General features: G+C 35.3%; 1 protein-coding gene across 3 annotated transcripts; it reads right to left on the bottom strand.

The window, feature by feature from the left end:
• On the bottom strand, nt 1-26394 carry LOC128271839 (trichohyalin). 3 transcript variants are annotated; one of them, XM_053009499.1, is made up of 21 exons: nt 26250-26394; nt 25213-25323; nt 24284-24436; nt 23968-24206; nt 23754-23903; nt 21488-21584; nt 21348-21403; nt 12762-12851; nt 12606-12683; nt 11902-12069; nt 11346-11834; nt 11059-11175; nt 6498-6680; nt 4579-4746; nt 4233-4385; nt 2322-4043; nt 1163-1378; nt 691-1059; nt 509-579; nt 303-437; nt 1-203 (listed from the first exon to the last, which is right to left on the bottom strand). In XM_053009499.1, exons 1-21 carry the CDS (start codon nt 26392-26394, stop codon nt 113-115), a joined length of 5001 nt encoding a protein of 1666 aa, XP_052865459.1. In that variant the 3' UTR covers nt 1-112. The 3 variants fall into 3 exon arrangements, with proteins under 3 accessions (XP_052865459.1, XP_052865457.1, XP_052865458.1); XM_053009497.1 differs by having other exon boundaries at nt 2322-4385; nt 11286-11834; XM_053009498.1 differs by having other exon boundaries at nt 2322-4385; nt 11310-11834.

The following is a 26394-nucleotide window of genomic DNA, read 5'->3' as shown; positions in this document are numbered from 1 at the left end:
TGTCATATTCTGCATACGCACCCGGGAAAAATGTATTTAATAGGAGGATAAGTGCGTCGTCGTTCGTAGTAGAATTGCATGCATTTACTTTGTTTTGTGTAAATATCAAAGCTTAGAAAAAGCTCTTGAGGAATCCTGCAGGTCCTGCGTCCTGTGGCTGTGCTTGTGCGGTTTTTAGTTTAGCTTGAGCATTTTTTAAGGCTCTAAAATAAAAAGAAAGAATATTGGATTCAGTGAGAAGATAAGAAAGATATTAGTAACAACAACATTGCAAACACTGCATTGTGTATTGAGAAACTCACTGCTGCAAATCCATGATCGTTTTTTCTTTTTGGTTTTGTTCTTCTTGCGTCATTTGCACCAATTGTAGCAAGCGTTCGGTTTCTGCCGCAGAACGTTGTGCGTCTTCACGGGCTTCTGCCAGATCCGTCGATGCCCTATATTTAACACGTCAAATAAAATGATTACAAGTACATGCTCTGTAAATTGTACGTATAACTGAACTTACTTTTCTAACATCTGTTGGGTTTCTGTTAACTGTTTGTTTAATTCTCCTGCAGCAGCAGTAGTACCTCCAGCCTGGAACAATAAAAAGTGATTCTGTCAGCATTTGAAAGTACATATAAAAAAAAATTCTTTTTAAACTGTACTTATCAGCACAGTTACTGACACAGCTATGGGAACTAGTACCTTTTGCAGAGATTTTTCAAGTTGGTCCATTTGCTCTTTACGTTTCTTAAGTTGTTTATCAAATTCGATGAGGTTTTTCTCCTTGTCTTCCAGCTCTTTGCGCTTGGTTTCGATCACTTTGCGCTGATCTTCGAACGTTTTACGTTCACTATCAAGTAGTCGAGTAGCATCCTCGATCTGTTTCATCTGAGCTTCGAGTTGCTTGCGCTCTGCTTCAGTTACACTTGGATTCTGAGCAGTTTTGTGTGCCGTGCTAGCTGCCTGCGTTGCCTGTTGTAATTGTTGCTGTAGCTGTTGAATCTGTTGCTGCAGTTGAGCCATTTGTTGCTGTTGTTGCTGTGCTTTTTTGGTGGCATCCTGTGCTTCGGTCTAAATAAATGCGCATTTCATAAAGAAAAATTTATTTTCAATATACATGTGGCAAATGCTACATTCATTATCAATAGATTGTGAAAACTCGCGAAAGACATACTTGGCTTTTTTCCAGTTCCTGTACCAATAACTCCAATTGGTTTTGAAACTGATCGCGCTGAGATACTGCGTTCTTCAGCTCCTCCTGAAGGGTTTCCAATTCCTTCGTTTTAACAGGAGATTGCTGTTGTTGTTGATACTGTGTTGATTGTTGTTGCATCTGCTTTTGCATATTGGTCATTTGTAGGAGCTGTTGCTTTAGTTGCTGTTCCATGAGCTGCGTATGCAAACAAAAAAGTTAAGTGGCATTTAAAGCAATTGAAAGATGTGTGTGTGTTTTGTGAAACACAATACGACAACATGACGAGACGAAATTTACAAGTTTTTCACAAATCAGCTGATGGTTTGCTATTCATAGATTAAAAATAGTTTTACCATTTTCCAAAGAAGTAGATAACTAAATAAATAAACAGATTAAGAAATTAATAAAAAATTATAAAAAAATAATAAAAAAAATACACAAATTAATAAAAAAAAAGGTAAAACTGACATACACAATCTGGCACTAATATAGTATATTTATATGGTCTTTTATTTAATTAATTTTAAGTTGTATAATAATTCTAAACATCTATCAAGTCGATAGGTTTTTTGGTACATAAGGAAGAACAAGAAATAACCACGATAAAAAAAGATAAAGAACCGAAAAATAAGAAACAAAAACCATATAATATTATAAAAATATGCAAATGGAAAATCTAAAAAATCCTTCAATTTTCAGACTTTCAGAACAGAAAAAATTAAAATAAAAACAAAATAGAAAACCACAACAAAGGAGAAAAAAAGTAACCACGCTATAAGATTGAGATCATTTAACCTATGGCTTGCCAGATATGATATGAAATTGATTTGATTCAAAATTGAAATTATACTAGTAAGAACGTAAACAGCCACAGCGCAAAAGTGGTTTAATAATCCAAAAGGCCTGGAAGCTAATAATCCTATGTATTACAGCGTTATATAACAGGCTAGCAGAGTGAGTGCATCAGCACGATAGGAGTAGACACAATGGAGGACAGGGAGGGAATGGAATTGGTTTTTACAAAACTAATTCTAGTGGTTTCGAGAGAGGTAATAGTGGCGTCTATCGTATATAAAGTAGGATCATGTACGATAGTGTAGGAACAGTTTTTCATTCGGCAAATTGGGATAAAATATACCTGCATTCGTTTTTGTAGTTCAATTGCTGCCTTTTCAGCTTGATCGGCTCGGTTTTTCTCCTGCTCAACAACTTTGCGCCATTGTTCTAGCTCATTATCACCACGGGCATTGGTTTCTTGGAGCACTTGTTTTAATTTGGTAATTTCCTTCTTATAATTTTGTATTTCTTGCACATTGGCTTGATTTTGAGCTGAAATTTGAGCTGTGCCGGGTTGTTGAGGAGACGTTTTTAGTCGTCTATTCTCTTCGCACTGTCGCTGAAGCTCCAACTCGGCGGCATTCAGTTCCTGCTGGAAGCTCATTAGCATATCCTGACTTTTTTCAAGTTGCATCACTAGTTGATCTCTTTCGGCCATTAGTTGTTTATTGTCCGCTTCCAGCTTGAGCAGATTGTGTTCCACGTGATGATTGCTGGCATGTTGTTGATGGTGTTTTTCGTAGATCTTTGTCGATTGGCGTAGGGTCTCCTTTTCAGCCTCGGATTTCTCCAGTCGTTCTAGAACTCGCGTTAGTTCTGCGGACATACGTTCGAACTCGATACGAGTCGCCTCGTACACTTCCTGCTGTTTGGTGAGATGAATCTGTGCTTTTTCCAGTTCTTTTGCTAGTCGACCCGCCTCGAGTTCGGTAGCATCGCGGTTTTGTAAAGCTTTTTCGAGACGTTCGCGTAGTCGATCGATTTCATTTTTGTCGTTTAAGTTACCGCTGCTAACAGGGGCCGCCAACGCTCCTGGACTTATGGCCGATTGTGGATTTTGTCGTAGACGCTCTACTTCCTTGATGAGCTTTTCGTGCTTGTCTCGTATTTTTTCGTACTCAATGTGTGCTCTCTCTGCGTCGGATCGTTGTTTCTCCTGATTAGCGACCATTTTGGACACCTCGGATCGCGCAAGGTCGAGTTGTAAGCTCGTCTCATGCAGTTTAACTTCCATAGTCTGCAACTCGTTCTCTCGTGAATCGAACTTTTCTTTCATTTTTTCGAACGTTTCTTGTTCATATTGTGATTTACCGCGGAAGTTCTCCAACTCTACAATGACTTTGTCGTACTTTTCACGCAACCGATCATTTTCATCCTTCATACGGCGAGCCTCCCGCGAGAACGATTCATTTTCTTGCAGCCGTCTTAGCTCAGCTGCTGTTTTTTCGTAGCGTTCACGCATCTTCTCAATCTCCAAACCATAACGAGCGCTTTCCTCTTGTGCCGAGTCTAGAGAAGCTGTCTGCTTAGTGTACAGATTGTGGGAACGGTCAATCTCATAAGTGAGTCGCTCGATCTCAGTTTGCATGTTTTCCTTTTCCGATTGCGCACGTCGCAAATCGGTCTGGCATTTGTCCAAACGCTCGCGGATCATATCCACGTCTTCCTTGGCCTTATCTTCCAGTTCCTTCGAACGTCCGAGTTGCATCGCCGCCCGATCACAGGCCTCCTGTAGGCGCGAGGTCTCCTCTTGTAGTTTGCGCAAATCTTCTCTAGCTTTGTTTGCAGCTAGTGCTGATCGTTCATTTTCAATCTCTAGCCGGTTTCGATCGGCTTCGGCAGTATCAACACGAGACTGCAGTCTGTAGATTTCGTTCTGTGCACGGTCGTACTTTTCGAGCATTTTTTCGAACTCCTTCGTAGAAGTTTCCTTTTCGTCGATCACTTTTTGGCTGGCGTAAAGAGCCTTGTCGAGCTTTTCTTTCAAAATATCTATTTCGGTAATGGCATCATCTCTCTCCATCTGCAGTTTTTGGTGAATTTGATGCGCTTTCTCCCATCGTTCTTTAACAACTTCAAGCTCGGTCTGAATGGCGTCGCGTTCACGCTGGTATTTGAGCGCGTTGCTTTGGGTTGATTCGGATTTTTCCTTCAGCTTCTCAAGTTCGGTAAACAAAGCGTCTTTTTCTTTCAGGAGGCGAGCGTGTGAAGCTTGGAGTTTGTCCAGCTTATCTCGATGTCGATCGAGGTCCATTTGTGCCGTTTCTTTTTCTTTCTGAATTCGCGACGACTGGCCCAAAGATTTGTCCAACTGAGATTGAATGTTTTCAAACTCATAGTTTATTTTCTCTTTCTCCAATTGCAGCTAAAAGACATAAAAAAGCGAATTAGATGACAGATTCAATTGCAGAATGTTGTTCGTTGCAGCATGTAGGAAAAGACTAGTAGAGCTGTTTGGGCTATTCCATTGCTTGTCATGGTGTTGGAAAGTCGTAGTGAGCAATAGGTGGCAATGGATACTTAAGGGCGTAATAACGAGTTAATACATCTACACTTACTCTGCGAATTTCTGCGCCGCTCTTATCCAGCTTCTCCTGGAGATGATCTACTTCGTTTTGTGCTTTGTCCAGCGAGTTTTGTAGCTTTTCTTGGGTAAGTTGGGATTTTCCAAGAGTAGCTTGCGTGCGCTCCATTTCCTCGCGAATTTTGTCCAGCTCAGCGTACGCCTGAAGCCCATAAAAAATGGAGGATTAATTACATTTGTCATTATGTTGGAAATCAATTTTGGTCAGTTTTGATGAATTGTAGTCAGATATAAATAATTAAAGGAACGGTTTTAGGAAAAGTATACATCTTTCTTGTAACTATCGTATATTATCCTAGCAATATGTTACTAGATGTCTCGTATGTTTGTGCCTTATATGTGTTGCAAAAAATTTCAAAATAGTTCAGTGTTTCATGTTTTATGTTTGACTTGATGTCTAGACGAATTTGATTATATTTGGACAAAAAATAGTGTTCCTTGTAAGAATTGAACGGGGGAGAGAAATATGGGACATAGAGTTCACATCACAAAGCGTAGATTAACAATATACTGCGAGAGCGATAGATTTTAAATACCAATCATTCATTATTTACATATAGTATTGAGATTTTACGTTCTATGTATAGAATCATACTGCTATTACAAGTATATTTTGATCATACATACACAGGTATGTGATATAAACATTCATAGACATGAGTGATAAGTAGTTAACCATTTCATTGCCATCATTATCAACAGGTTCGATTAACAAAGACCGGTTTATCGGAAAAACATCTTTTCTTAACATTGTTTCTAGGAAGTGAGTTCTAGAAAAAATGCGAAAAAGTGCGGGTAATATAAACCTTATGTACGTTAACTTTTTTGTTTATTATTTGATGGTTAAAAAATAATTAACTACTTGTTGATTGATTTCAAGCTAACTAGAAATAAATTACTGGTGTTATGGTATATTGGATTTTAGTTCTTTGTGTAAAACACTCAAATAGTTCATATTTCAGATGATCAAATTGGAGTTAAAAGATGATTTGAGAGCTTGACAGTGTTAAGAAAGAGAGTGCTTAATTTAAATGAATATAACAGAAACGCTTATATTATTAGTGATATAATGTATCTTTTCACTGTTATTTTGATGCAATATTTGTTTAGCAAGATCGATTATTTCTTTTTCTGTGGGTCTAGTTTGATTACAATGCGAGAGTAAAAAGTATAAGCACCATTCCATTACATAACACGTAGCTACACGCTGTTTTGATTTGTAAAGCAAAATTTTATCGTTGTAAAGTTCTTATGAATTATTGGTGTGTTAGGGCTTGCTCACTATTAGTGTTGTTTTTGGGTTTATTGTGTTTTAACGAATGATGATAAATTTCGATTAACCGTCAACCACGAATGCAGAAACAAACAAAATGAATCTTGGGATCCGTTAATATCGGCAAATATTATCAGAAGTATTGTTTTTATTTCGTTTTATTTTTATTCCGTTTGCAAAAATATTTACTACCATTCGAAACCTGTTGAGTTAAAAAATTTTTTCCTTCTTCTCTCCTCTAGGAAATACCTGAAAACAAACCCATTTACTAATGTTTCGGAAGAAGTCTCGTAAAACAATATTCTTGTGTTATTTGAAACACAAAAGAAAAATTCTTTACAATGAAATTCATGATAATATTTGATTCATTCTCATGTTTCTTTCATTTTATAGCGAATCAGTAAATGGCAATTCAACTAATTGTGTACGTAATTTATCCTAGCCTGTATTCAACATTTGTTTTTAGTAGCAGCAGTTCAAGAAATAACGACTTTGTTTGAAAACACTACTGGGTTTGTATCATGGTAGGCATGATTTGTGTATGATATGTGGTGGAAAACTAACCAATGTATGCAAACAATGCAGTGTGTTTAAGAAAATGAACGTAAAGAAAAAATTACCTTATCTCTTTCACTAACAATTCGTTGTATGCCCGCCTGTCCTTTCTCCATTTCCTGTTTTAAACTTTCTTGTTCACCTTGTGCGTTTTCAAGTTTAGCTTTGAGCCTATACACTTCACCTTGGCTCTTCTCTAATTTTTCTTGCAACGCGGCCGCTTCAGCCCTTGATCGTTCCGCATCAGTCTATGCAATTCATAATGGACAAGCGTCGTACGTATGCAGGATTCAGGTTGTTTGGATATGAAAAAGAAAGAAACAAGAGAAAGAAAGGAAGAAAGGGAAAATAAAATAAATAAAACATATCGAATTCGCATGTAAGAAAAGCAAAATAAATTGTTCAACACGGTAATAGTATTGCTGGTTTTATATTAAAATGAAGAAATTCTATGGAATAGTAAAAATGTTAGCCTTTTTCACAGAAGAAACATGTCAAGAAATGGTTTAAAAGTTTATATATTATAGATGACAAAGTATTGAAGCAATATTAAATGTATTCAACTAAGTTACTTATTGAGTGTTTGAATTAATTATGCATGATGGCATTTTTGATGCTCTGAACTCGAAAAATCGAGTGTATTTTGTCGTTTATTAGGTTGTATTTTGGTTGTTGTTGTTTTGTCTATCATTATGTTGAGCATTCTACTAGTTTTTAGGTAGCAGGTAGCTTTCTCCCATATAGTTGTATTCCTCTTATTGTCCTTTTTGCCCACTCCGAAGACCGAAGGCTTCGGTTTGTTTTTTTTTTAATAAATGCTGTTTGATCAAGAAAACTGGATCATCATGGACAAGTGTTCGGTGGAAAGAGAGGAGTCTTGAAAAATATTTAGGAAGGCATCATTAGTTCAAATGTACATTGCTAAACGTTCCACTACAAACTTTATCAAAACACTATTGATATTGATTGATAAATGATGGCACTATTCTCGAGTAGCATGGCTGGCTGTATTACACTAATTGTTGTTGTTTGCGTCCCCCTTGTAAGATAACGTGGGATACAAACAGTTTATACTAAACGGCTTTAAGCTGACTTCCGAATTTGCCCTTTTCATGATTTTTCGTTACTGTAAACTGTTACACTGTTTAAATATTCGATGTTCAAGAACGATCGAAGTCAAGACATTATTTACACTTATTAGCACTTGATTTGTCGTCTCGAAACTTATTTTTATGCTCTACAAAGGTTCGATGTAAAAACAAATTTGTGTCGCTGCCTTTATTGCCATTGTTGGCATTTGATAACCTTCCGGAAAACGCTTGAACGCTTCCTGGAAAATGGCGGTTAATGGAAGACAATAGCATTTTATTTGAACGTTAGCGAGACAAGTTTTACAAATTTGAAAAGCTTAGGGGAGTACCTCACAGGGATCGTACCTCACAGATGATCACCACCACTGGTCAACAGTCAGACCAACATTAAACGAATTGAGTCCTCTATTGGAAATCATGCATAAATAATTCATACATTTAATAACGTGTTCATGTAAAACATAAGCACCTACGAAACTGTTACGATTACATTTCTTGCGTCCTTATAAAGGAAACACAATTTAGTAATATCAAGACGTGTAGAACACATTTCGCTTTAGCAATCACCGTAGCTCAAACCTATGGTTCCCAACCGTTTTACCTTCGCGACCCATTTGATAGTAATTATAACTCCGCGACCACAATCGTAGTGAACAATTAATGTGTCCTTTGGCCAATCAACCTTTGGAACAATTAATGTAATAAATACTCTAAGTGGAATAATAACCGTTCTTTCCAAATTGTTTTTGAACATTTTGGGTCTCTATATACAGTTCATCATAACCACAATTTATCCACTCTAATCATATTTTGGATTAAATTAACCAAAAAACAGTGAGGGTCGAAGTGATACCCTCGTGGCCACATGGACAGACTTCACGGTGCTTATGGGCGCTTGGGGGCGGTGGACCATCGGTTGAGAAGCATTGGTCTAGATGCTTGTTTTAAGAGTATGAAAGCTTGAAATGTTGAAATTTTACTGCTGTAAAAACTCATCCAAAACGGAAACTAAACACGCTATTTCAAATATCTACTTCGATTAGTATGTTTTTTCACAGTACTTGTAAATTCCATTTTAAATAAGCACATCAATGTAATAAGAACCTAGATATATTATTCAATATGTAAGAAGCTTAGTACATTATAGAAAATGTTTTCGAAAGTTCAATGGAAAGTTGGGACATTAGAATTTTTAAACGCGCAATAAACGTGATCGGACTTTTGTCTGTCTAACAGTGTTGCAGCAAAGCAAACCAACAATGTTCTTCATGAAAAGTTGAGATAGTGCAATGAAAAAATAAAGGAGCAATCAACTAACATTGATAGAATAAATACTTCATTCGGCTTAAGAATTGCTTTAAATTGGTTTTTAATTACAAAGATGAAATAAAAAATTAATTAATTAGTGAGAAAAGAGCAAGATTATGTATAAAATTGCTACTCACAAAATCGTGCACCGTATGTTCCTATAAAACGTTGGTGAACGGTTTATCAGTTACTTTATTTACTGATGAGTAATGTTTGGAACGAAAATGTTTCTGATAGGTGCGGACAACTTAAATTTAAATTCAAATACAATGTAATTAAACATTTTATGTAAGGTATTTTGTTTAACAAATGCACTTCTCGAATTATAACTAAAGCTCCTAAATTCATATACATTCATATTGGCCAGTTTCAGTTTCAGTGAAAATTATACAAAAAGTAAAGTAAATCGTAGGCTTCGACACATAGATTATATTATCATACATATGGTTTTGTTAAAGATAGGAGACTGCAAAATTTGTATTCCATCCATCATAGATAATATAACCAAAGAGGTGTTGTAGTATATGTATGATTGTTAAGTAATAGACAGAGAAAAACAAAAAACTTTGCATACACTTTTAATAGCCCTGCACACATATAAAGCGAGTAAATTCAATACATGCATACAAGTTATACCAAAGCATGTTTCCATTACACAATCACGAAGCGAAACATTGGTAATAGAAATACATATCGTAACATGTACCAATCAACGAAGTATAACACAATTGTTTTCTATAATACAATTACTATATTAGTATTCATTCTCTTGCAGGGAATAAATATTAAACCAAGTATAGTGGAAAGTCAAGACGATAAAGTACTTATATTTCTCTTGGATATTTTTATAGTTTTTAGAATTTCTAAAATCCAGATTAAATAGGTTCGAACATGTAACATTGGCATTATTTCGCATTATCATTCAGACAACCATGTGTTACACTAATTTGACCATCACAGACCTTTTTATTTACTATCCGTTAATCTTATCAATTGAAGCGCTCTTTAAAAACTATCTAGTAAGCTTCTGCAGATTACGTCAAATATTTCGATTCTTTTGGGATAGGTTTTCTCAAGCATGCCTTCAACAACCCTAGTTTCCTAATATGGTCCCAAACAGGCTGTGCATGACGCACTAATTCAATATCGACGATAACGGTATACCGATTAAAGATAACCATTGATTTTTGACTGAAATTTTCATCGATTTATTTATAGTGAAACTCTTTCGATGTTTCATCTTTTGGTGGAACGCAGTTTGCGGGGTCGGCTAGTAATGTATAAAATATGCTACCCGAAAACCCACGGTACCCACATGCTCAAAATAACGCAAAAAAATAAATCATTTGGAAATAAATTATCAATAGATATAAATTTTCTTTACATAAATTGAATGATAAACTTTCAATCATTTTTAATTTAATTTTCTGTTCTTTCGATACAGAATAATGTTATTTATATATAAATGTCGATATAAATAACACCCAACACATTTTCAACCAAATGAATATACACCGATTTAATAAAACTTTCAAGAGATGCCAAAACCCCAGTACTGTTTGGAGAATGCTTATAAAATTGCATTCAAAAGCGTTCACAATGCCATAACTGAAACTGTTCACTGTTGTTAAGATTAATTGAGTGAAGTGAAAACATACAGCGTTATATTAGGAAGATTTCAACACATTTCAACAGTTTAGCTGCAACAATGTTATGCCACTGACAACTATAGATTGTTAATTATGAAAGGTCGGTTATAGATTTTTTTTTATAATTCCTGTTCTAGTGATAATAATGCGTCAACATCCTAGATAGGATACAGTCAAATTCATTAAGTATTAGTTACTTTGGACAAGCTTAGTGAGCTCTTTAAATATTTTTGGGGTTTTACTAGAATGTATGCTCACATAATTTAAAATGAAAACGAAAGCAGATTCTGCTCATCTACTCAGCGTTACAATTAAAACATAAAAGTTTTGAACATAAAAGAATATATCATTTGAGTAACGTCACAATTGCTCAAATGATGTATTCGGGTTTTGAGACTATATCGCTTGATATATAATGGTGACAAAAAACTGTCTTTTCAAAATAATACTTAACATTGATAAAATATAGTGAAGATATGAGATGTGAAAGCAACATGTAATATTTTTTAACATATGACGGTCTCTGTTATCATTCTACAACTTAACAGATCAAGAAGACGAGAAGTTATCAATCTTACTTGCGTGACTCGTAACTCGGCTTGCGTACGTCGTAGTTCGTTAGTAGTTTTGTCGGCGCGTTCTTGGGCACGATCAAGCTCTTGTGATGTAGTAAGAGTGGATCTACCAAATGTTGTCTAAAGAGAAGAAATATATTCAGGAATAATAACAGAGTCAAACTCACTGTTCTAATTTTATATTGAAAAAAGCTGATTTCATGAACCGTTATGCGACCACGTCTTTAGACAGATTCAAAGATAGTTTGGTATGCGAAAAAATATACTTCCTGATAGATATACTTTTGTACCTGTGATCGTTCGAGTTCATTTCGCAGTCTTTCGTTTTCTAGTTCCAGACGGGATATTCGCTGCTTTGCATGCTCCCAATCTGCTCCACTGCGGCCAACATCCGTTGCTGCCTTATCTAGTTCTGCCTTCGATTTGCCTAGCTCACTTTGGGAGCTCTCCAGTTTTGTCTCCAAACGGTCCTTTTCGGCTAGCGCTCGATGAAGGCGCGTGGTAAGTTTTTCAACCTCGCTGTCTAGTGTATGAAGCTTCATCTTGAACTCAGCTAACTCCCGCTCGTGAAGTTCTCGTTCTTCTTTCTTCTCTGCTTCAGCCCGATCCCGCTGATCTCGCAGCTGTTGCATTTGTTTTTCCTTATCACCGATGGCTTCTTCAAGACTGGTCAGCGCCCCTTCAGAGCTACAGTGATGGGCTTGCATGGCACTTAGGCGCGCACGAGCCATGTCGACTTGGTTATCTTTTTCTTTGAGCAGATCTTCCAAATTTTCAATCTACGTGTTATCGACGAATCAACATATTAGATAAAATGTACTTTTTCGATGCTATAAGCATACTTACCTTTCGTTGCAGAACATTAATTTTTCGGTCCTTTATATCCATGTGCTCTTTTAGTTCTGTAAGTTCTGTTTGTAAACGATTTTTTTCATGAACAGTATGCATGGTGCCTTGCGTTTTCTTTTCAATCATGCGATTTTTATCTTCCAAACGATTCCGAAGTTCTTCAACCTAATAAATAAGAAACAAATACATCAATACCATAATCATGAACACAAATGGGTTACGTATACACTCGATGTGTAGGATGGATTGATATCCAACCGTGTAAAAATAATGTTGTCAAACACAATAAATTTAAAAAAATAATTAGTCATTTAATGCAAGGTGATGGAACAAGGTTAAAAATTATTATTGTAAAAGTTTTATAATGAACCAAGCTTGGAATGAATTAACAGTTGTCCCTAACATTAGCAATACTACTATTAATTAACTATTAGTTTGCTCATCAATATAAATCAATCAATCAATGTAATTATTTTTCAAGAATAATTGAAATAACCACATTGTTCTTTGAGTGTTTTGAATTTTGCCTCCAATAGTTTATTGTACTTGCCGTATATGCGCAGGTATGTAAAATGTATTTGGTAAGCCGATAATTTTACGCAAACGAGGTAGTTTCAAAAGTTTTTAAACTTAATATTTCCTGAATTATTTTCGTTTTTGTTGGGAATGTTAAGTAACAGTTAGAAAATACGTTTGCTTACATCTGACTGTAACATATTGTAATGCTCCTCTTTGGCACACAAGGATTCCTTAAGAACAGCTATATGTCTTTGATAATCCTGAAAAATGTAAACATTACAAATTGATTAGTTAAATTTGGTGTATCTAACATTAGTTTTGGTTGTTTCATTCTTTACCTGATGTTGTTCTTCAAGTGTTTTCATTTTTGCCGCCATGGCCATAATTTCCTGGTCACGCCGAGAAATTTCCAGACGAAAATCATCGAGCTTCATGAACGAGAATATTGAAGCAATGGAAAATGTAACCAAATCAGATTCAATTGGTCACATAGTAGTTCACATGAAAGATCATAACAGTTTAACATTATTTAAAAATGGTGAAACAATAGTTAATACGAGTTGTTTTTGATACAGCGTGCAAAATTAAATATTAAATACATTTCTTGAACATACGATGGTTACCAATTTCTGCATTTGAATTTGATATTATTCAAGATTCTACCGGAATTTATCAGACAATTAAGATCAGAAGATACTTGCTCAAACTGAACAATGCTAAACAAAATTGGGTCTGCAGACGGCTTGCTGATCATCTGATTTCAGGAAGCCAGTTTGCCACTCATATCAAATTCAAACCAATTTATTTCCAACCCAATCTAGCTTCGTCGCATTTAGGTGCTTCTGCAAATAGATGTTGACGTTGTTGAATCCAACTCTGATTTCAATTTCATTAGTGAATGAATGAAATCAATGAATGGGAAACGAACTGTTTTTTTAGAAGAACGGATCGGGTCGTATTTATAACAAACTGTTACATATACATATGCTCGCGGGTCCAACTGGTGCAAATAACCATCTAACGACATCGAAAACTCGTAGGAACGAAATTTCGATACTGCATTTGAAATAATAAATCAATAATTGTGCGATAAGTAACGCAAAATAATAATAAATAAAATAGTGATATGGTGTTACAAAACAGGAATAAAAAAACTTTTTTGTATACTTTTTTCACGCTTATACTTAAGAACTTATAATAGCGAGGCTTTTCTTGGCATGAGATGAAAATGTCGTACTTGTCTGATTAATTTATTGCAGTTACGGTTTTTGGTAATTACAGGCACAGCAGTATGTCTAATTAAAATAACAGTTTCTGAGAACCCACATACTAGTAGTTTTTAGCGCAAGACTGGTCATAACCATGATGACAATTGCAAAGTATTCTGTTTTCAACCCAAAGATCGCTTTTAGTTCATGTTTACATATTTAGGTTAGTTTCGCGTAATTTTTAAATACGTTCTTTGAGCTGCCGATTGTGTTATATCATAACAACGTATACACGTAAACGCATTAGATGAATTACATTATTACCTATTTCATTTTATAAGGCTTATTACGTTTCGAGTATAGGTTTGAGTCTAACTGTCTTGTGACATCTGCGCATGGCGCATTAAGAAATTTAAGACACACACGAAACGAATCAAAGGACGGAAGTTTCCAATGATTTCAAACGTCGAGCAACGTAGATTGCTCAAAAAACAATAATAGCTAGATTAAAAAGCTTAACTGGTACGTCTTTTATCGTTTAAGAATGAATAGTAGAAGCAAAGGATATTTTAAGGATTGTAAAATTTCAACAATAAATTTAAAAATTTGTACTTAGTGACTATATAATAAATACGGCACAGTCTGTTGGGTAAGAGAAAAGAAACTACTACAGAAAGTAAAAGAGAAAAGCATAAAATGGTCCTACATTCAACAGAATATATACATAAATATTGTACTATGAATTCTTCAATTAAATTTTTAAGCGGAACGGTGGCAAGTGACACAAAGAGAGAGTGGAAGCAGATGAAGCGAAAAATAACTATACACTCAAAATAACTTGTGAAAAAGATGGGTTCATGTTTATGCATTTAAATTTATGTACTTTCGATTCACCAATTCATCGATTCTTCTAACTTGATATCACATTACCACATTACCTATCGAATCGTTCGTTTTTGAATTTCCTTTTTCTTGATCACACTCGTTCATTGCTTTATTGCGTTTACTGCAAAGTTTTTCCTGTTTTGTTGATTGAAAAAACAGCGTTTTTTTAAATTGATGGCTATACTAATTAATTGACAACGAGACAAGGTTTACACCGAAAGTCATGTATTTTATTATGTTTGCTTAAATTTTACATTAAACAAGTGAATATTCACTGTTCAACTGTTGATGGTGATTTTCTATAAGCCAGTTTTTTGTTCAACAATTGGAACATGTAGATGTGTAAAAATTCAAGATGATTAAAACGATTAATGAAGCCTCTTCTACTCTTCTTGGTTTCTCTCAAGTTTCGCTTTTCTTTCCGATACTGAACATCTGTTCATCTTTCTGCTTTCTCTTTCTTTCTCGATTAACTAAATAGTACATAACTTAAGTAAAATTAATTCCTTTCAAGTGTTATGACTCTAAAGATGAGTTACATTAGAGTTTCAAAAGCATAGTCACGTTTCACAACTTCTTGAGGAAAGGTACAAAACCAAATTACAATTCTATGGTATTGCATTGATAGACAACTTTTCATTAGATTATTTTTATTATAACTTAGTAATCTTATCTATGATAATACAAATGAAAGTCTACATAGGCGAAATATGCTTTAAGCGATCGGGATTTATTTAGCCTAGACTACCAATTTTATTCTGTATCGTTTGAGAAACAAATGTTCTAGTTCTTGACGATTTTGTTTTCCATAAACGTGCACTTTTGGCTATGAACAATTAGCCTAGTTTGATTAATTTATTTGGAATTATGTACTTTTTATACATTATTTATTTTAAATTAGGGTTTTCAAGGTGCAGTTTTGATACGGGCAGAGTTTTTAATTGACGTTAGCATTTTGAATATGATAAATTATAATCATAATCAACCGCATAATGTTGTTAAGCTCCTGAATGTGCACTTATTTTTCTTTTGAGCTTTGTTGGAAAACTGAAACCTATCACACAAAGAGTTTGAATCTTCTATGAACGTTTTCATTATACGTATTCATTATACCAGATAATTTGCAAACCACCATGAGAATGATTGGCTAATGACGCCAGGTTTTTCTTCTAATTGAAGTATTTGATTCAATCATGTTTACAGGCTAGACCCCTCGGTGGTTCTAGTAAGTGGATTAGTGGATAAGTAAGTAAGACTCAATTACGTACGTGTTGCCGTTTAAAAACAACGTTTTTGAAAATAAAGCCTTGTCTATTGATATTATTATGTTCGTGTCTGTGTTGTTGGAAAGAATAAAGAAAAATTAAAGTTTTTAAGATTCCACCGCAAAGAAAAGTTCGAAATTTTTCCTTACAGTGAATTTCATATTAGATTTCAATTATTCAATGCATTTGCATGCAAATAGCCACCGCATAAATGGCATCTTTTGCAAAAAAATGAAGTCGAATGAAATTCTAAAAAAATTGCAAAAAATATGGCTTCATTTGTCACAGTTTTATGTTTTATGTATTAGATTGGAATTCAAATGTGAAATAGATTTGATTTTTCTAGCATTGAATGGTAATACGAATCAACAACATATTGTAAAATGTACGCTTAGCAGCAATTCTTTACCTTTGCGATAAAGAATAATGTTTACAGAAAATTTGAGTATCGTCGGATGTTTCTCCCCCTATTGGCATACCTCTGGAAACTTTCTTGATCTTGTAAAGTTCCTTCAGGTGTGTACTAAGTTGCTATGTAAATTCATGTGTTCTGCTGGTGGATGTGCTTTGCTGTTAGATATATGGAGTGCACTAATTAAAAAAATCGATAATGAACTCTGACTGCAGGTACTGTGCACAGCACATTACTCAAAGACCAGGAAGTAAAGTCTAATATGTAATTTTATTGCATCAATTAAATTAGAAAATGTCTACAAATCATACAGGTAAGTAAAATGGCAAAGAAATCAACCAGGGAACACAAAAAATAGCAACTCCCAAGAAACGTTAGAAGGTCATTAATGGTTCTATCATACTGTGCGATGTGGTTTGCCTTTATGGCATATTCGCATTACATACTTTATTAGCGTACGACGACCTCAATAATTATGAGTCGATAGACAAGGTATCGACATCGAACTTAAAACTTACTTGACGCTTCATATCGTTGGTTCTACTAAACTCTAGGTCTAATTTGGAATGTGGCGCTTGGTAAGAAGGATATTTGAATAAGGACTTGGGGTCCTCGTAATCATAAAAAAGTTGTTGGTAACGTTGTGGATAATTCAACCGTAAAGAAGGCGGTTCGTAATGGCATGCGGATGAGGTGGATGAGGGAAGGTTGGTCAATGAGCGAGTGATAGTTGGATTACATGCGTAGTGCTGCGACAAAATGTTTTTGGTCTGTGACAGAACGCCGTGGGTTTGCGACGAGAATGGATTCGTTACACCACTAGGTGCGTTGTTGCCGTAGATTGGCTTCGACAGCAGATAGTCGGACGACGGGCGATATCCGTTGAGTTGATGGGGTTGCAGCTGCTGTTGTTGTAGTGAAAGTGGCTGCTTGGACATTTGTACATGGTTGTAGTACGATAGGTTCGAAGTACTATTTGTTGTGTTTGGCAAGTGAGTGCTGCTGTCGGCATTCGGGTACGAACACGCAAAGATCGCGGCTGCAGCAGCCGATGATCCTGCCAGTTGTTCCAACGACATCGAAGGTGACGAATTAACCAAGCCGCCAGCAGAAGATGGCATAGCCGTCGGTGGTGGTGAGGGTAGCGATGAAAAAAGGGCAGAATGTATGCCTAAACTGGCGCTGGCATGACTCCCACCTGCAGCGGTCAATGAGTTGGTGACTGTCGACGGTTGTACATAGCGCATATTCAAGATATTAGACGAGCGTGACAATGACTTAGTGGTTTCGTTAAGCAAGTTGGTTAAATTGGCCGACTGCGTATAAAGATTGGCCGCGTTCTCGGACAGATTGCAGTAATCAGCCATTGAGGACAATGGCACGCTGCCACTAATGCTATAGCGTCTAGCAGGTAAGCGTTCGGAGCGCACGTCCAACAACTTTGAAGCTGGTGCTTTGTGGTAGTTAGAATTATAAACTGATGGCGGACCCTGGTAAAAACTGCTACGCATTAAGTCAGGTGTAGTGGTGCAGTTGTTGTGTTCAAACATCTGAAAATGGCCGTTTGAAAAAAGAGGAGAGAAGACAACACTGGATGTTGGTTGGTTTGCTTTAACGGATGTGGGAAGTTGGACTTAATTTTCGGGGTAATGTTCGTTTTGCTTTGGTTGAGATCAGGAAAGTTTTTTTAGCTATAATTTGGTTATAGTGCTGCAATCGCGATTCAATTGTGCGGCAGCCGAAGTGAAACTATTAACATAACATTTCCAAATCATTTGGATGCTTTTAGACAAGAAATTGGATGAATGTTTCGCATGAAATGACAGTAATGTAATACAACGCAACATAATCTACTAACGATTTAAGCTCTTTATATTTAAAAAAAATTTTAGACTGGTTATAGTAACTGTACTTAAAGTTTCGGAATTTTTTCTTGTTAATTAGTTAAATGGAGTCATTAGCGCACTACAACTCATCAAAACTACGACCATTTCTGTTGTGGTGTAGGGGTAGTAGTTCAGTTTACGTTATCCGGGAATTTTCTTTCAAAACTTTACGGATGGGCCCCTTTTGTATTTGCTTTTATTTCCTTTTTCCTGGGATACGACATTTTTTCGCTTATTATTTAATTGTCGAGCTCTTTTCCAAGTTCAGAACTTATAGTTATTATATTACACCGATTTTGTAGGACATTGTGTTCAAGCATGTATCATATATCTTGCTATCTCTAGACCACTATCTAGATATGAAATTCATTTCTTTTTCAACGACAGAATATAATTTATGATAGGTAGTAGGACTCATACATTATAAAATGAAAAAAACAAAATCGATGCATCAATTGTATGATTACCAACAGTAGAAACGTTACGCAAACTAATCCATTTACAATTCATTAATTGATTACATAAATATCATTAACTTGATTTCGTTTTGTTCGGACATCAGAGCCTATGCCGTTTAGTTTCGTCAAAAATCGTGATTGTTTTGACGAAAGAATTATTTTGTGATCATTGTCTTTCGCAAAGAACATATTTTCTTTTCACATACTGTGGCTTAGCAGTGTGCGTCTAAACGCTTACTAGTGTGTCATACAAAATGTCTGGTTTCACAATTACATAATATGAATACAACCGATGTTGCGCCTACTGGACAAATGTTATTTATTTTATATACTATTTTAAGCTGTACAGTGTTCCATCGTTGTTCTAAGTCATCAATCACATCGATTATAGTTACATTAATTTGTCTTCGATTGCACATTCTCACAAAATAGTAGAGCCAGCGAACCACAACATACGATCGTAGCCAAATACAAAACGCACTGACGCACATACACCCACACATTATCTCATACATACAGATATAGTCAAATTCATGTAACAGGTGCGCGTGCACCTGATGCTTACAGTTAAAGGTGCATAAGAATCAAGAATGTTAAATACATATAATTACAGTTAACATTTCCGGTATTTGAGGGAATCATTGTGTCAACCGATCATTCAATACCATGAACTCCTACCTTTGATTGTAACTTTTTTAAGTGCGATAATGAAAAAAATAACATAATGATAGTGTTGTTTGTGGCAATAAATTATTCATCCAACATTCATAAATTAACAATCCTTGGATTTTGTTTTGAAAGTGAATCGCAAACGTGTAAAAGAACAAAGAATACTAGAGTAATATTAGATGATTGATCATAAGTTATAGTGAAGCAAGAGAGAAAAGGAGAAAAATAGTGATCAAGAAATACCGAAAAATGGATAAAAGCAGTACCGATAAAAGGCAAATAAATCAAACAGGTAGAAAAAACAAGGAGAATGGATGAACAGAGCGATGTGGTCGACCGAAGCGAGGTTGGATTTAATTCCCACTAGAATTTCATAAGACTCTTAGTGTCAACGGTAGATAAAAGTAATTCAATCAATCCCACATGTGCGGGTGTATGATCGCTAGCATGGATGCGTTTGCGAGTGTTCAATTACAGAATCGGTCATTATAATTCTTTCGCCAAACCGGTACGTAAGCAATAGAAGAAAATTGTACTGAATATAGACAATTTGAGAAATATTAGGTAGTCTAAAAAGAAATCCATTATTTTTGCGTGTACTTCAAAACATTATTTAAGATACTTTTAATTGTCCGATTTTCGTCAAATATGCACCGTTTTGTTGGAAAATTTGTTGTCTTTTTAAAAATACCTTCATAATGCCTCTCTTGTAAAAGGCTTAGTTGTTATTGGCGAAAAACTCGAGCAATCCATTTTCACAATCCTTTTTTGATCTCAAGTTTTCACCACTCAGGAAATTTTGTAATGCGCGAAAAAGGTGTCAATCGCTTGGTGCAAGGTCCAGTCTATACGTTGGATGCATTAAAACTTTCCAACCAAGCTCCCGGACATTCTGGCGAGTCCCTAAAGACGTGTGTGACATTTCGTTGTCCTGGTGGAACACAACTCCTCTTCCATTGGCCAATTCTGGTCGTTTCTGGTCAATTGCCAGTTTCGAACGGTGCAATAATTGACAGTAGAGATCTGAATTTAGTGTTTGGCCACACGAAAGCAACTCATAATAAACGATTCCTCTCAAGTCCCACCATAAACCCAGTATAACCTTACTGGTCGTAAGTCCTGGTTTGACCACCCTGTAAGCTGCTTCACCACGCTTAGACCACGATCATTTCCACACAGTATTGTCGTATGTATCCCATTCCTCATCCTCAATACCCATCCGTTTAAGAAATGGTTCGATTTCATTCCGTTTGGCCAAAATTGCGCAGATGGAAATTCGAGCCATCATGTTTTTTGGTGTAAATAAGGTGGCGCCCAAACATCGAGCTTCTTTGTGAATCCAGCTTTGCGCAAATGGCTTAAAACTGTCTGATGATTATTCTTTAGCTCCTGGCCGATGCTCTGATTACTAACATGTTGATCAATTTTGATTATTTCTGTGATTTTATCGACATTTTCGATGACGTGTCTGCCTGTGCAAGGAGCATCTTTAACATCGAAAATAACTGAAACGGATCAACGAAACCAAAATTTATCGCAACTAGCTGTTACAGTATCGGCACCATAAACAACAAGCAAAATTTCAGCCGCCTAGCTTGAAATTTCGCCTTTTTCGAAGAAAAATGGTAAAATGTACCTTATTTTCTCTATGGTGACTTCCATTGTTAACACCCTGTAACTCACAAACGAATAGAACAAACAATAAACAGTGAAAGCATTTTTTTAAGTGTAAAGTATCAGCTTTAAAACAAGCCCAAACTTGAAACTGTACGATCGATACTTCACGAGATATCGATCACTGAAGGCATCTACCGTGAAAATAATGGATTTCTTTTTAGACTACCTAATATAAAGCGACTAGTATTATGCTGAAGAAATGATGAATAAATCAATACAGTAATCGTTGTAGCTACACGTAGTAAAAATTTTTTTATAAACAAAATAAGTAGAGCCATGAAAAATATTGTCAAACTTTCTTTCAAAACAATATTCAAATGTTGTAAAACTCTAGAGATGAATGACATTTAAATTGACAGTCACCACCAGAGTTTTGTCAGTGGTTTATTTAACATAAGACATATATTATAAGTAGTACTTGAAAATAGATATAGAGTAAAAGGAACAACATGATGTTTACATACCTGTTTTTGGGCCAACGCTTGCATTTGTTGAAACATTTGTCTTTCTTCCTCCTTACCTGGAATTAACCATCAGAAAAAATTAAATAAATACATGAAATGCAATCTAAATACATGTTTCTTAATAAATTTTTGTTACGAACCCATTCCTTTACTTTGCAGCATTTCTAGCAACTTTTTTATGCTTTCGTCTCGAGCCTGAAGAGTTTGTTTTTGTGTTTCTATTCGGAGCTCCAATTCCTGTATTACACGTAGAAAGAAGTTTAAAATTGTTTAAAATTATAGTAACATATTTCTGTTGTCTTTTATTTGAAATAAAACCAATTGTATAAATGGTTATAATGGATGGGTATATTAAACCATTCATTCAGGTTTTAAGATAGACGCAGCAGCGTTCCTACGTATTATTTGTCGAAGGTATTTAGATGTGGGCAAGATTATCAAATCTGTTAAACAATAGAGTATAACTGTACAATATGGTAATTGCCTCCGGTCCCAACAATTGAAAAACCGATGGGAGATTCCTTGCGGTTAATGAACGAAAAGAGGACTACTCTACATTGTTACACCTTAAGGTGAGTAGTTACTAAAGTAGTTTAAAAATAAAAGTTACTACTGTGACCAAAGTATATCATGAGTTTATTTAAAAATCGAAAAATCGTTTTTTATGCTTCTACATTCATTTCATCCCCCCACAGTAGTCCACCCCGGGATGCAATATACTTGTACCATCGATTTTTCCAGATTTCAAAAAATTGCGCAAAGTCGTCTTCCGGTTATAGCTTTCAATTCCTTTTTTGTTTCGGTTTCTATCTCTTCTATAGATTCAACACGGTAACAACGAGGTGGTATCTTGAGTTTAGCGAATAGCTAGAGGTTACCTGGTGTTAGCATGGTCAGATGAACGGTGGATGCGAGATGCAAAAACCAACAATTGTCCCTACACAAATATGGTCTTTTTTGAAGCACAGAATTTTGCAAACGACGCTTGACACCAAAAAAGAATACTTGTTCACAGTTTGGTCATTAGGAAGGTCTGATCCTTTCGATATTCCAACAAAGTTAGTAAGGTTTTGCACTGTCAATCAACGATTTTACAGCACCATTTTTTAATTTTTTAAATCTATAACTCATCAGTTGATGTTGATGAACGTCCTTGGCATCGTGCATCGTCTTCAACTCTTTCTTGTATCTCTTTGAATATTTTGTTTGACACATATACTCTTACTGTTGGAAGGACTTGCTCACCAAAAACCTTCTGTAAAATTTTCAACATTTTGACAATAGAAATTTTTGGGATCACAAACACAAAATTTAGTGGAATTGCGTTGTTGAATAGTTTCAGACATTACAAGAAACGAAATATTCACTTTTGACTATTTACAACAGGACGGCTATCACAATCACTAATATTTTGACGCATTGAAATAGTCATTTGAAATAGATGTTGCTGACAGTGTTGCCAACATAGACATGAAAACCTTATCGGAACTTATCACCTTAAACCTTATCACAAACAAGTTCAACTTCAAATGTATGTATATTTTGGTCACAGTGGTATATGCATCACCCAATTACGGATTAAAAAGTTCATAATAATGTTAACTTTAAAATATTATCATACTATATTTTTTGTATTGTAATACATTGTTCGTTGATGTAGCATACCACAAGAAGCAAATTTAGCTCATATATTCATATTGCAGGTTGAAACTATTAGGTTAATGTTCTGGATATTGATAGCTGGGTTCTATGCAATTCTCTGATTGATAAGTACGTTATTTTTTCATCTTACTTTAAACTTCAAAAATATGTTAGTGGCATTCTGAAAAAAAAACAACATAACCTTATTGTTCAACGTATTCAAAATGTAGATTTTCGTTCCAAATAGAGGCCATTTACGGGATTCGCTTCTTTTGCTTTTTCATTTGGAGAAAAAGCTGTCTAAACATATCGTTCGCATTTGGTGAGCATGCTTCAACGGTTAAAAACATATTAGAGATGGTTTCGGCAATTAAAATGTTGTTATTTCAACGACCACACTGAAAAGATTTGAGGATGAGGAATTTTAGGAGTTTTGTTTTGTTTGGTTATGTATAGGAGAGCCTTAAACCCACGAACATAGCCACCAAGGTGGAAATGAGTTCTTCAAATTTCGTACAGTTGCAGACTCATCACTTTGGAAATAAGTTTTAAATATTTCCCAATATTCAGCAAACGTATAGCGTCCCATTTCGTAAATGTTAAAGCTTTTGACTAGTATAAAGTATAGTAGTATAAACTAGTATAAATAAAAACAAGTAATAAAACTAAAATAAAGCACCGTTTTGTGGACTAAATCGTATAAGCAAATCATTCATAATTTCAAACATTTTTCATCATATTTTTACTTATTAATCTTTGTGATACCTTAATTGTGTCTCGTAGAATCGATATCTCACGTTGCAGATGTTCGTTCTCCGCGTAGAGCGCCTCCATTTGCTGCTGCATTTCAATGTTTGGTGCTCTCATTCTTAATCGCAATTCTTCTTCCAATTGTCGCACCAACATTGCTTGTTTCTGCAAACAAAATACAAAATTAATTGAGTGCACTGTTTGATAGTTAAATAATGTTACAGCTTACCTGGTTTTCGCTATTTAACAGTTTTAGCTGATCGTTAATTAAACTGTATTTTGCACTTTCCTCCTTCCGCAGAGCACGTTCTTTTTTCAACTCAGGAGACCAAAAGGTTTTGATACTGTGCATCGAGCTGCCAAGTTTTTGGTTTGTTAGTTCTAATTCTTTTTTGAGATTTCCTAGTTCGCGTTGTAGTTCCCCATTTTGAACCTGCAAATCTCCTAAGTACCCCCGTTCTGGTATTGCTGTGAAAACAATAACAAAAATACATTTTTTTTATTAACAAATGGTTTCTGTTGCTCCGCCTTTTGCTGATTTCTACCTTGCCTCGGAGGCCTTCCATAAAGTTCTTCTTCTAGATAGAGACCTCTTTCCAACGATCTGTCACGAGATCGATCTCTAGGTTCTCTTATAGGAATGAATTCCCGATCATGTGGGTCTACCAAACCACGGTCTAGTGATTGGTAGCGCGTTCCTAGAACGGAAATTGGACATTGTATAGAGCGAATAGATCATGGAATCAGTGCATGTTTAACGATCAGTTAGTTAGTAAATCATTTAATTTCAAATCATTTGAGGTATCCATTAGACTATTTACTAGTTAGTACATTTGTTTAATTAGAAATTTTGGGACCAAACAGGCCCTGATTGGTTTAATACTGCGTACAAAATGGTTTATTATGTCAAAAATACTTCTTCCTGTTCGGTTGAATCAAGACGTTGTTATAGACTGTTCGTTGTTATATATTATGTACCAATATTTTGGATAAGAAACTGCTTTGGTTAACGGTTAACTGCATGTCGTCGAGGCAATGTGAACTCAGCTTAGCTATCTTTTATTCTATCGTTTGGAGAATTAGACAAAGTGTTGGTATATAAGTTTTGGCGGTATGTGGTTGGACATGTATGCCAAAATTACGGCTGAATGCATAGAACCTCAACTAAGCACTAACACGGATAATGCTATGTTCGACCTCGAGTATCAGTTAAAAACACATTTGATGTAGTCATGAATATACGAATTTATTCCAAACAATATTTTATTCATTGCAATGTGTTCCCTAGATCAAAATAAATATGAGTCGTGACTAAATTAGACTTTAAATTGATTGTTTTTAAAATTTTGGAAACTATTGCAGTTTATGTTTATTTTATTTTTACTGCAATCTGTGTTTATTTAGTGATCTGCTAAAAATTTTATTTAAGCGTTTTAAAAGTCTTGGTAATGTTTGTACTTACTTAGTTGCTCACGAGGATACTCTAACGAATGCGTTGGAGCTCTGGTTGCGCTTCTGCTGCGATGATGACCACCAGCAGGACTGATCGGCTCATCCATATCTCGATAATATGGACTCCCCATGGCTGTAAATGAATTATGGTGTGGATAAGACTTCCAGTTGTAGTTCAGCGGAGAGTTTGTTCCTGAGCGTGATTGACGAATTTTATTTCCTATAAAAATTCGAAAATGTGACGATCGTAAGCTAATGATGAATTTAGTATGAATCTGATGACACAGTGCAATATAAATTAACAACAAAAAAGTTGTAAAATGATAAAAATAGTACTTCAATAGCACTGAACCAAGCCCGGGCGACATGTAAATGGTCTAAAAGACACTAATGAGACATTAATAAAAGTAAATTTCTGCTACCAGTTTAAACCAGATTTAAAAAGATTTGGCGAGCTAAATGTTTTGAGGTACAATTTTTTCAAATTACTCAGAATTTCTAGTTTGCGCGAGTAAGTGTAATTTTGGTCTCATAGCTATAAAGTCTGAATAGAATAGAACTCTAAAACAGGCTGGTTTTGCTTCGATGGTTTCGATTCAATGTTTTGTATTTTATAAACAATAAATAGCAGATCGATGTGCGCAATATTTATCACATTTGTCAGTAATGTTAGTTAAGCACTAACATTGTATAATGTTAATTTTAAATGAAAAAAATGTTTTTGTTTTTTAAAATCCATTCATAAGACTTGCATATGCTCAATAAATTCAGTTACTCATAACTTGTGTATCGCGAACAGATCACAAATTAGTTCAAGTTTGCATTTCACGTTTCATCCTGATGTTTTGGCACTGTACAAAATAAGCTTTTCCAATGCCAGCTCAGTTGTATTTGGCCCTATGTGCTCAAGAGCATCTATAACAATAGCAACAGGTAAGCTCAATATAACTTAGGAATCTAAAAGAATATTTTAATTTAGTTGGAAAAGTTTCTGCATTATGGACAAAACATACAAACGAAATTACGATCAATCATAAAGAAATCGCTAATTCATTTCACCTAAAGGACTTCCTCGGGGTCCGTAGTCTCGTGAAGGCGACTTGTCTACCGTCGGCAGTTCTGTTAAACGTCTCGATGACCGCCCGGGGCTTCTAGTACCAGTGCTTGTTATTGCTTGACCTGTGCTGTAGACTTCGCGAGACAT

This window comes from Anopheles cruzii, chromosome 3 (assembly GCF_943734635.1).
Source record: "Anopheles cruzii chromosome 3, idAnoCruzAS_RS32_06, whole genome shotgun sequence".
NCBI classification, from domain to species: Eukaryota; Metazoa; Arthropoda; class Insecta; order Diptera; family Culicidae; genus Anopheles; species Anopheles cruzii.
This window is presented reverse-complemented; position numbering and strand designations above follow the sequence as displayed.

What these genes read in the sequence shown, in the direction of transcription:
- LOC128271839 (XM_053009497.1), bottom strand. Translation starts at nt 26,394, where the DNA reads ATGTCTCGCGAAGTCTACAGCACAGGTCAAGCAATAACAAGCACTGGT. An exon ending in TGTTAAATAGCGAAAACCAG is followed by an intron (nt 23,904 to 23,967) that starts GTAAGCTGTAAC and finishes TTTTGTTTGCAG; the next exon opens with AAACAAGCAATGTTGGTGCG. An exon ending in ACAATATGTTACAGTCAGAT is followed by an intron (nt 12,070 to 12,605) that starts GTAAGCAAACGT and finishes CTTATTTATTAG; the next exon opens with GTTGAAGAACTTCGGAATCG.